At 35.4% G+C, this 12,539-nt stretch overlaps 1 protein-coding gene across 4 annotated transcripts in view; it reads right to left on the minus strand.

Moving 5' to 3' along the window:
* Positions 1-12,539, minus strand: part of LOC111531066 (elongation factor-like GTPase 1) — a 48,487-nt gene that overhangs the window by 34,792 nt on the left and 1,156 nt on the right. For 3 of the 4 annotated variants that reach the window (XR_002728125.1, XR_002728124.2, XM_023198282.1), the window contains exon 3: positions 11,610-11,677. Coding sequence is in view for 2 of the 4 variants with exons in the window: in XM_023198282.1 (XP_023054050.1) it covers positions 11,610-11,677 (68 nt within the window). In the remaining 2 variants the exon portion in view is untranslated. Of the gene's footprint in view, positions 1-909; positions 1,952-11,609; positions 11,678-12,539 lie in introns of those variants that run through there. The other variant, XM_023198283.2, reaches the window with a different exon arrangement.

Genomic DNA, 12,539 nt, shown 5'->3' on the forward strand with positions numbered 1-12,539 from the left:
GGGGCCTATCATGGGGAGGGGGGAGGGGGGAAGGATTGCATTGGGGAGTTATACCTGATATAAATGATGAATTGATGGGTGCTGACGAGTTGATGGGTGCAGCACACCAACATGGCACAAGTATACATATGTAACAAACCTGCACGTTATGCACATGTACCCTAGAACTTAAAGTATAATAAAAAAATAAATAAATAAAAAATAAAAAAAAAGAAAAAAAAAAAGAAAAAGTCTAATGTAAGATATGCAAGTCTTATGCAAGGGAAGCTACAAAACATTTCTGAGAAAAAAATTAATACCTAAATAAATAACAAGACATAGTATGTTCATGGATTAGCTGACTCAATACTATTAAAATTTTCATTCTAAATGGACATATAGACTCAACAAAACCCCATAACAAGATTCTAGCAGTTTATTTTTTGTTTTTGTTTTTTTTAGGCAGGGTCTTGCTGTCACACAAGCTGGAATGCAGTGTCATGAACACAGCTCACCCAGCACAGCTAAGTTTGAAAAACAAGATGAGCTAATTCTAAAACTTTTATGACAAAGAATCGAGAATAACCAAAGCAATCTTGAAAAAGAACAAAAGGGAAGGATTTACTAGTTTAAAGACTTACTAGAAACAACTGTATATCCATGTTGAAAAAAACTAAACCTCATTCTGTTCACAAAAATTGATTTGAGATGGATCACAGACCTAAATATAAAATCCCAAACCATAAAACGTATAGAAGAAAATATGTTCTTTGTGACTTAGAGGTCATAAACCCACAAAATAAAAAACTGATAAAGTCAATTTTATCAAAAAAATTTGTTCATAAAAAGATCCCAATAAGTGAATACACAAACCAGAGTCTTTAAAAAAAATCATAGCATATCTATCCATCAAAGGATTTATACCCAGAATACAAAGACTAATATCTACAATAAAAAGACTTTCAACTTTAAAATGAGAAAAGACATGAAAGACACTCCATGAAAGATATACAAGTGAAGAATAAGCATACGAAAAAGTGCTCAACATCATTAATCATCAGGGAAATGTAAATTAAAATCAGTTATTTCATATGTGCTAAAATGGCTAATATAAAAAACACTGACAATGTAACTGTTTACAGACATGTAAAGCAACTGCAACTCTCATACATCACTGATGGGAGTACAAAATGGTGAAACCACTTTGGAGAACAAGAGGGCAGTTTCTAATAAACATGCACTTACCATATGACCCAGTAATTTTCTACTGTTATTTATCCAAGAGAGATGAAAACATATATCCACAAAAAACAAAAACAAAAGTCTGTGTAAGAACATCGATAGCATCCTTATTCATAACTGCCCCAAACTGGAAACAACCTAAAAGTCCTTCACTAGGAAAATGAATAAACAAATTGTGGTATATTTACAGAATGAAATACTACTCAGCAATAAAGAGCAATGTCCTGATACATACAATATGGATGTCTTTAAAGCATTATCAGTGAAAGAAGCCAGATGCAAAAGAGTACATTATAATATAATGCCATTTATATGTAATCCAAAAGCAGGTAAAGCAAATCTTTAGTGATAAAAATCAGGAAGTGAACACTGGAGTGGGGAGGTGCTCAGGGGTGATTTAAATGTACTTGAGAACTTTCTGGGTGAATTTTAATGTTTTATGTCTTCTATTGGTAGTTACTACACAGACGTATACAACTGTCAAAACATCAAACTTAACACTTAAAATGTGTGCATTTCGTAATAATATTAATTTCTATATATCAATTTAAAATAAAGGTGAGTAGTGGATTCCTATTCCAGGAGTGTTTGTCTCCGATTCTTCACTGGCCTGTTATCTGTTTGCTTCAGTGAGATTTTTGGGCTCCAATCTATTCAGGGCTAGGCCCTTGATTATGGAATTTATCTTGAAGGGCACAGAATCCAGTGTCCCAGAGACAGCATTTAGAATCTGTGAAGCAATTTTGTGGAAACAACAGTCATTTATTTCCATTGGTTAGTGAGCAACCACTTGAGCATTGTAAGTACACACACTTGTACTTCCTTAAAAGTACAGCACTTAACCTACTTTGTTGCAAGGTAGTCAAAATGGAGTAAAAATTAATTATTCAAAGGCATGCAGAACACTATCACCTTTTATTAATCCCATTCTCTAGCATTTGCTGCCCTGACCTTTACAACACTCCAAATTAGTACTAGGATTTTTGGATACAAAATCATTTCCTATCCACAGCAGACATCTTTTCCAAAGCAGGTAGACACTCAGATCATTCTTCCTTATTAGAAAACTCTTCAGTGTTTTCCCTAGCTAGATAGGAAAAAACCCACAACTCTGGGTATATGGTAGGAATTTATTAACAAGCCAACAACTTTGTTCATACCAGGAAGACCAGCAATTAGATTATAAATGACTTCAGAGCAAGTGCAAGAACTTAACAATTTTAGATCATTCCATGAGAATGTCTATTTGCCCAAGAAGGCCCACAAGAAGTGTCCTACAAATGCAGGTTATTATTTTATGCTGTACTTCTCTGAGAAAATGATGTGACGTACAGAGGTGGGAGTACACATAGCAAGGAAGTCTCCCTGTAAAACGAAGCTGGGAAATTCAAGTAATGGTGTTTTTGGATAAGATCCCTAAGAAAACTTAGGACAAAATCCTGCTGTGCGTGTATTTGCTCAGTCCTCAGGAATCCCACTTGGCCAACTGACTCCAGAGAGCTACAGCCTCACTGCACAAGCCTCAGATTCATAATTCTAAGTACAGCCATTTAATGTGCACTGAACTGGCTTATAGGGCACTACTCTGTTGTTATACAGAAACAAATTTTAGCTATCAGAAGGAAATCTGAAATCTATAGAAACATTTTCAGCTTAAAAAGCTTTCTGGGGGATAAACTGTCTACTATAGATAGTTGGTTTTGTATTTCTTCTTCTTTCTTCCTCTTCCTCTTTCTTCCTTCCTCCTTTCTCCTTCCTCCTTCTTCCTCCTTCCTCCTTCTCCTTCTTCTTCTTCTTCTTTTCTTTTTTTGACAGAGTCTCACTCTGTCTCCCAGGCTGGAGGGCGGTGGCGTGATCTCGGCTCACTGCAACTTCCACCTCCCGGGTTCAAGAGATTCTCCTGCCTCAGCCTCCTGAGTAGCTGGGATTACAGGCATGTGCCACTATGCCCGGCTAATTTTTGTATTTTTAATAGAGACGGGGTTTCATTGTGTTGGCCAGGCTAGTCTCGAACTCCTGACCTTATGATCCACCCGCCTTGGCCTCCCAAAGTGCTGGGATTACAAGGCATGAGTCACCATGCCTGGCCTGGTTTTATATTTCTACAATCACCCTCCAAATTCTCATTCTGAAAGAAACTTGAATACTCCATGGATAAAGGCTGGTGACTTGGAGTAACTTACACCTTTAAACAGGTGTAATCAGTGAAGAGGGTTTCGCAGGTGCCAAATAAGACATAAACGGTTACTGAGGAAATATTAAGTATATAAAGCTAATGTCAACTGGGCATGGTGGCTTACACCTATAGTCCCAGGTACTCAGGAGGCTGTGGCAGGAAGATGGTTTGAGTCCTGGAGTTCACAGCAGTAGTGCACCCTAATTGTGCCTGTGAATAGCCATTATACTCCAAATGGGCAACATAGTGAGACCCTACCTCTAAAAAAAAATAGTAATTTTTTGAAAAGCCAATGTCATCAATCAAAGTAAGTAAGGTTGGACTTCTGAAAAGGGTTTAGAAATGCAGGGCTGGCTTGCTGAACTCAATAAAATGCTAGGGTGGCTCTCAAATGTGAGGTGAAAGAATGAATACTTTGAGTACTTCTGAACAGTGTATCTGAGGTCACCAACAAAAGAGGCATCTGTTTTGAAGAGATGAGCCAAGATAAGAATTACGTTTCCAGGGCAATCTTAGGTTGGAAGTCCCCTAATCAGTCTATATATATATCACTTTAGCAGGTGCTTTTGGTGACTGAGAAGCAGAAATGGACTACACAAATGGAAAAGCATTCTATGATCATGGATAGGAAGATTCAATATCATTAAAATGTCATACTACACAAAGCAATCTACAAATTACCAATATCATTTTTTTTTTTTTTTTGCAGAATTAGAGAAAGACTATTCTAAAATTTATATGGAACCCAAAAAGAGCCTGAATAGCCAAGGCAATCGTAGTAAACCAAAAGAATAAAGCCAGAGGCATTACATCTTCTGACTTTAACCCACACTAAACTAAACTAAAGAACTGAAAGTAGAATTACCATTCAAACAAGCAATCCCATCACTGAGTATATAACCAAAGGAAAATAAATCCTTCTGTCTGCACTTGTACGTTCATTGTAGCACTTTTCACAATAGCAAAAGCATGGAATCAACACATATGCCCATCAATGGTGAATCATATAAAGAAAATGCAATGTATATATACCATGGAATACTATGCAGCCATAAAAAATGAAATCATGTTATTTTTGAGAACAAGTATACAACTGGAGGTCATTATTCTAAGCAATTTAACACAGAAATAGAAAACCAAATAGTGCATGTTCACACTTGTAAGTGGGAGCTAAACATTAGGTATACATGGACACAAAGACGGAAACAATAAACACTGGAGATACCAAAAGAAGAGAGGGAGGGGAGCATGCAAAGGATGAACAACTACCTGTTGGGTACTGTGTTCACCAACTGGATGATGGAATCATTAGAAGCCTAAACCTCAGCATCACGTAATATACCCAAGTAACAAACCTTCACATATAATCCCTGAATCTGAAATTCAAATAAATGAAATAAATGGTATTGGGAAAACTAAGTATCCACATACGAAGGAACGAAATTGAAGTCTTATTCCATAAATAAAAATCAATTCAAAGTGAATTGAAGTCTTAAACACAAGACCTGAAACCATAAAATTCCTAGAAGAAAACATGGAAAATTTCCTTGACTTTGACCTTGCCAATGGTTTTTTGGATATGACTCCCAAAACACAGGTAACAAAAGTAAAAATAGACAAATGGGTTCAACTAAACTACAAAGTTTCTGTACAGCAAGGAAACAATCAACAAAAAATTGGAACCTATGAATTGGTAGAAAATATGAGCAAACCATGTATCACATAAGGGGTTAATATTTAAAATAATAAGAAACTTAATAGCAAAAAAAAGTGCATTAAAAAATGACCAAAGCACCTGAATAAACATTTTTCCAAAGAAGACATACAAATGTTCAATAGATATATGAAAAGATACTCAACATCACCAATCACCAGATAAATGCAAATCAAAACCACAATGAGATATCATCTCACACCTGTTAGGATGTCTATTATAGGAAAGATAAAAGATAGCAAGTGTTGGCGAGGATGTAGTAAAAAAGGAATCCTTGTACCCTGTTGGTTTGAATGTAAATTGGTACAGCCATATGGAAAACAACACGAAGTTTTCTCAAAAAATTAAACATCGAACTTTCATGTGATCCAGCAACTTCTCTAGTGTATACTCAAAGGAAATGAAATCAGTATCTTGAAGAAATATCTCCACTCTTATTTATTGCAGCATTATTCACAATAACCTAGATAAGAAACAACCTAAATGTGCATCAATCAATGAATGGATAAATTATGATGTGTAAATATATGTATGAATATATATATATATACACACTACACATATATTCCATTATATATTATGTAATAATATACATAATAATGTATAGATCTAAAAGAGTTGAATACATAGAAGCAGAGGATAGAATGATGGTTACCGGGGCAGAGAAGTGGAGGAAATGGGGAAATATCGGGCAAGAGGTATAAAGTTGAATTTGTATAGGATGCATAAATCTAGAGATCCAATGTACAGCATCATGACTATAGTTGATAATACTGTACTGTATATTGGAAATTTCCTGAGAATAGATTTCAGGTGCTCACCACACACAGACACACACACATGCACACACACACATGCTCACACACACAAAGGTTACTGTGAGGAGATGGATATGTTTTTCACTTTACTAAAGTAATCATTTTACTGTGCGTGTATACACATGTTAAAAATCATGTACATTTTAAATATATACAATGTTTATTTAAAAATAAAATTGACTATATAAAAGGAAACTTTATAATTGAGAATTTAAAAAGCAATAGCATGAAAAACGAATTTGGTATACTAGACACCAATATGAGACATCATCAGGGGAAGACACTATTCAGAAGAAAATTAGTGGAACAAACAGCGCTTCAAGAATTTAAACTTGGTAAGTTATCACTTCAGGCCAGGCTAAGAATGCATCAGAGACTAGTAAGCATTGATATGTAGAGAGAGGAGGGATATTCTAAAAACTGGAATGAAATGAGTAAAAAAAGCATAGAACCAGAAAAATGAAACAGTTATTCAGTAGACATGGTGAGGATCAGAAGTTTTCAGGGATGAGAGACTGGGGTGTAATTCTATAAAGGTTGAGATCAGTTTGGGAAGACCCTTGATTGCCAGACTGAGGGCCTTGACGTAAGTATAGATTTTTTAAAATCTTCTTTTAAGGGCACCAGACAGTTGTAGAAGCAAAACGCTAAAATTTCAGAGAGATAGGAGCCCTTCCTCAGTGAGTTGATATGGCCAGCCATTTACTTCTCTGGGAACACTTGTCAAGTCTAGGCCTATGCCGAGGATTGAGCTTGGCATAAGCAGAGAAACTCTAGTAGGGGAAAGAGAAAGCAGTGGAACACTTGAATGTGGGCTGCTAGGACTAACAAATCTAGAAGAGCCCCAGATACATAGCTGCTTTTCAATGTAAGACATTCACTGAGTGTTTCAAGGGGAGAGGGTATGGTGTGCTAGAAGACTGAGCCAGAAAAATCCCACAGGAATATCCCACAGTCTTATTTGGGAGTAAATGCTTAGGAGAGAGTTCCACCAGAATGAGGGCCTTACTACAAACACACCTCGAGTCTTGTTCTTGAGACATTTGAAACTAGAGTAAGACTATGTCTAACTAAAGGTACCATTGAGCACTGATCTAGCTCAGATTTTGGCAAGAATGAAGTGTTCTCCCCCATGTTCTAACATAGGAAAGAGTAAATTGTCTCCTGTTGAAAATAACATTGATTCTAGTTTTTATGATTCTCTTATACACAACATTCAGCATATAGTAAAATGTTATGAGGCCTATGAAGAATCAGGAGATACTTGAAGAGATAATGGTCAAGATTTTTCCAAAATTGAAAGAATCAGCCCACAGATTCAAGAAGCTCAGCAAACTCCAAAATAAACACATAGGAAACCACCCTAAACAACTATTGTCAAACTTCTGAAAACCAAGTAAAGATAAAGTCTTAAGAGTAGCAAGTGAAAAACTGTACATTATCTACAAAAAGAAAAAGTTATATCTGACTTTTAAACAGAATGATACGTGACTTTTCAACAGAAACTATGGAAGTTAAATGACAATGAAATGACACTTTAAAGTGCTAAAGGTGCGAGAAGGATCTAGAATTTTAAAGCCAGAAAATCTGAGAACTATATATCTAGTAAAAATAGCTTTGAAAAATTAAAGCAAAGTAAAAATGTTTTCAGACAAAAAAAGAAAAAGCTGAGATATCTACTACAATAAGCATTAAAGGAAATTTTTCAGTTAAAAGAAAACTTCTTCCAGATAGAAGCATGAAATGCAGGAAGGGATGAAATACATAGAAAGAACAAATATGTGTGTAAGTATAAAAGAACATTGACAACATAAAGTCAAAATTACTATATTATGCTTTTACACAAGTATAAAAGTAAAATATGTTAGAACAGTAGTACAAAAGGCAAGAGGATTTAAATAGAATTAAATTGCTTACAGGTTCTTCCATGCTAGTATTGGTAAAAATATCCATTTAAGTTCTTCCATGCTAGTATTAGTAAAAATATCCATTTAAATTTGAGCCAGAAAAATCTCATAATAGGTTCAAAAATTCATTTTTATTTTTAAAATATAGAAAGTCAAAATTCTAATAGTAAAGTGGAATAATACAAATGCCATTTATTAATGCAAAATAAGGCAGGAAATAAGGGGTATGGGAACAAAGAAGGGAAAAATCAAAAGCAAAGAGCAATACAGTGAACTTAAGCCCAGCTAGATCATTACACTAAGTGTAAATGAACAAAATATTGTGATTAAAACTCAAAGATTGATTTTTCACACATTGAATATATATTATTTTTAAAAATATGCCAATAATTTACAACTTACTTAAAATGAATAACATTTTTTTGAAAAATAAAATTTACCAAAAGTAACCCAAGAAGAAATAAAAAGTCAAAATAGCCCTATATCTGTAAAGGAATTTGAATTTGTAGAATTCAAGGTGTAATTGTAAACCTCACCATAAAGAAATCCAGAATTTTCAGATTCTGTGTACGATGCAGAATGCCAGAAATACTATGTTCCCTACATAACAATAAGAAAAAGCCAGATAATCTACAAAATCATAAATGTGTATGAATCCTTTAGGAAGTTGAATTAGCCTGACATTTAGGGAAAAACAACTTCCACCCAGTTGAGAGAGGAGGCAAGCACTGTTTCACCCAAAGCAGGGCATGGAATGAGACTAGCTGTTACACAAGTGTATAAAATAATTCATTATATCTTTAACAAATTGCTAAAGACTTGAGTATGAGCTACTGTGAGAGTACAGAAGCTCTGAAAACTTCAGACACTACAGGGGGATTCCAAAACGACTCATAGACACTTCCCTATGGATGTTCACTGTGTGATCATCAGAAAGATTGGGAGAAAGGCTGGAGACCACAGAAAGTTTCCTTTATAGTGCAGGCATGGAGAGAAGAATGGTTGTTGTTGCAAAAGAAAAAAAAAGCAGGAAGCTGCATTTGAATACCTCTAACCTACAGAACAAAAGCATTAATCCACTGCAGGAGAGGCATCACTCTGACAACCCTAGTGAATAGGTGAAGATGTATTGCAACTTGATCAAAGATAAAGGAAAAACAACAACAAGAAGAAGCAAAATAAAACTAAACCTTGAACATGAAGAAAGAACAGGAAACTGTCTTGGGACCAACAATTAGAGACCTACTAAATCAAGTGAAGGGTCAGGTGCTCTGCAAGAGCCCTGCTTCTGAGACCCAGGGGCACAGGGGCTGCCTAAGACTGAAACTGGACCAGGACAACAGAGAAACCACCACACATCCACCTTCCAGTTCCCAAACAATATCCTAAGCTTCAAATATACAAAGCAAAAACTTATAGTACTAACATAAGAAATAAAAAATATGCATTTGTAGTTGGAGACTTCAACATTCTCTTTAAGTAATCTATAGAACATAGACGGGAAATGAATAAGGACATGAAAACCTGAACAAAACTATCAATGATGTTGTCCAAACTGACATTTGTCAAGCACTTCTGCCAACAGTAACAGAATACACATTCTTTTCAAGTGCACACGAAAGCTTCATCCAGATAAACTATATTCAGAGTCATAAAACAAACCTTAACAAATATAAAAGAATTGAAATCATGCAATGTGTGTTTTTGATCATAAAAGAATTAAATTAGACATCAATAATAGAAAAAAAGGTGGAAAATACCCAAATATTTGGAAGTTAAACAGCAAATTCCTAAATAACTAGTGGTTTTAAGCAAAAGTAACAAAAGAAATTAGAACATATTTTGAATTTAATGAAAATGAAAATATAATACATCAAAATCTGAAAGATGCATCTAAAGTAATGCTTTGAGGAAAATTTATAGCATTTAAGGTTCATATTAGAAAAGAAAGTCTTAAATCATCAGTCTAAACCTTCATTGTATGAAACTAGAAAAATAAGAGCAAATTAAATCCAAAGCAAAGTAAAAGGAAATAAATGAGGATAACAGCAGGAATCAATAAATTTGAAAACAGAAAAACAATAGAGAAAAAAGTGAAACCAAAAATTGGTTCTATTAAAAGATAATAAAGTTAATAAAGCAAAAGAGAGACGAAACCAATTACAAATTGGTATTTGTAATACCAAGAATGAAAGAGAATAGCACTACAGACCTTATAGATGTTTATTTTACATTGTGATTTCTTCTTTTTTCTTTTTCTTATTTTTGACAATTTTATCAGTTTGCCATTCATTCCATGTTTGCTTCAAGAAGGAAGAAATTAATATTTGGAAGGTAATATCAACAGTATTTGAAAACTACTTGAAAAGGAGAGATGGAAATGAGGGAGAGAAAGTCAATTAAACAGAATGTTAGCCTGAGATGCCAAATTCATAATAGAAACTTTGTTGATATGTTATTTCTGGGGAATGTGAGTCTGAGTGAGATAATCAATCGGGGCATGCTAGGTTTTCATTTATCTGAGGGACATCCAAATAAAGATATCTAGTAGGCAGATAAATATGTGGTTTGGTGTTTGAAAGGAGGTCTGAAGTAGAGATTCAAGTTTGGGAGTCGCCAGCATACAGGTAGTATTAAAACCATGGGAATAGAGTGGTGATATGTAGATTGAAAAAGCTGAGGCCCAGGATGATGTCCCCTGACTTTCTGAAAGTAGTTTCCAATTCGTTGGTACCACAAGACACCACAGGGAGCATTCCCAAGTACCAGGAAAAAGAACTAGCATAAGCAAGTCAAGACTTTTGTCCTCAAAGAAGAACCAGAACAGCTCACTATATTAAAATGGGGTTGGCGCTGTGTATACAAACAGTGCGCAAGTGCATGCAGGCACTTCTTGGACTTAAACCTGTTCAGAAGAGAATAAACTTTCTAAATAGATTTTAGTGGCTAGACATAAAAAGTAAGCTGAGGAAACATCTAATGGCAATAATGGAGCTGCCAGATAATGTGGACAGCATTGATTGTTCTCTTGTTTGTTTTTTTCTTAAGTATCATAAAAAACTAAAAACAGATGGTAAAGATTATGATGTTTTAAAGATATTGCTAGAATGTTATCAATAAATATTTCAGAACAGAAAATAAATATTCCAGGCATATGAGCATAGGCATATTTAGAGGGAGAAAATCAATTTTCTGCAATTAGCTAGAACTTACATTCATACTATTGTACGCTATTACATCCATCTCTCAGTGTCCAACTTCTTGCTTCCATTTTGAAAACCAAGGCTGGTTTGGTGAGGGAGAGAGATTCGCTTCTGTTTACTCTCTTATAATGAAAATCTTTTTTTCTCTTGTGTGGTAGTAAGAATTCTCCCTATATGATTGTGTGGAACTATAATCCTTCAATAACATCTGTGATTCATTTTAGTTAGTGAAAAATAGTGTTTCACTTTTATACTATAATTTGCAAAGAAGAGAGATTCCCTCATGGTACCTCAAGAAAAAAAGACTCTGGTAAAGCTTCCAAAATTGTGTATCATTTGCTTGTTGCAAAAACTCACTTTTGCACTTATAAAATATTAATATAAAGCAATACAAAGCAATATACAAGTAACTCGTCAGCAATTTAATCTTGCAAAATGGATTGGCAGCTTTTAGAAGCAAGAACAATGTTTTATACCCTTTTGGATCGCTAAAGAACACAGGAAATGGTTCATTACATTGTTGACAGCTAATAGTGAAACGTGACAAGTATTTATAAAATAAGAACATACCTTGCCCGCTAGGCAGCTGGTGATGATTCCATTGCTAGATATAAGACAGTCAGTCAGAGTAGTTTTTCCTGTTAAATAAAACAGGGACATCAATTCAAATCCACGTCTTTCTTAAAAGGGGTCATGGATCATACCTATAGATTTAAAATCTGGTCAGAAGAATTGGTTTAGTAAAGATTTTCAATTTACTTATGCTAGGTGACAAAAGACAAAAGAGATTTATTAGACTTTCAAACAGAATATCATCTAGAAGGACACAGATGCTAGCACTCTATATTGCTGTAATCTTATCTGCAACCCTGTGGATCTAATCACCCTCATCTGAAAAGCTGTCAAGCAACTTAAAGCCATTTCAAAAACAAAAAATTCAAGTTCTGGTTTAAAAAACAACATGACATACTATAAAGAAGAATGCTACTCACTAGGTAACTGTGTTCAATTCAAACGCTTTATAGCAAGGCAGGATTCCCTAACATGACAGAAAACTTTTAAAGGAAAGAAGACTTGCTTCTTAGCAAACACCACTCTCAGCTGCCCACAGCTTCACTCCACTGAGACATACAGAGACACACCTCCCTATGTTTGGACGAACGGAGGCAGGATGGTGCACTTCTGGGTTCTTCTTCACCACCAACTCTTCCCGTGTGTGCAAGAATGCAGCTGACGTCCAGGAAGGTGCAGATTAATCAGGCATGCACCAGGTGATGTCAATCCGAGGAGACCAAGATTTACCTGGTGGCACCTGCGGAGCGCCCCCCTCCCCCGACATGCCCGTGCCCCGCCTATTGCCCTTCCACTCCTAGAAAAGTAGCTCCCAGCAGATGCACCGGGGGCAGGCTTTCTCAGCCCCCACTCTTGTCGAGACTGTATTAGAAACTCCACTCCCCCCCAGCTCCGGTCCCTGAAGCTAGATGACCAAAGAATAAATTT

The sequence above is a fragment of the Piliocolobus tephrosceles genome, chromosome 6, assembly GCF_002776525.5.
Source record: "Piliocolobus tephrosceles isolate RC106 chromosome 6, ASM277652v3, whole genome shotgun sequence".
Classification (NCBI taxonomy): Eukaryota; Metazoa; Chordata; class Mammalia; order Primates; family Cercopithecidae; genus Piliocolobus; species Piliocolobus tephrosceles.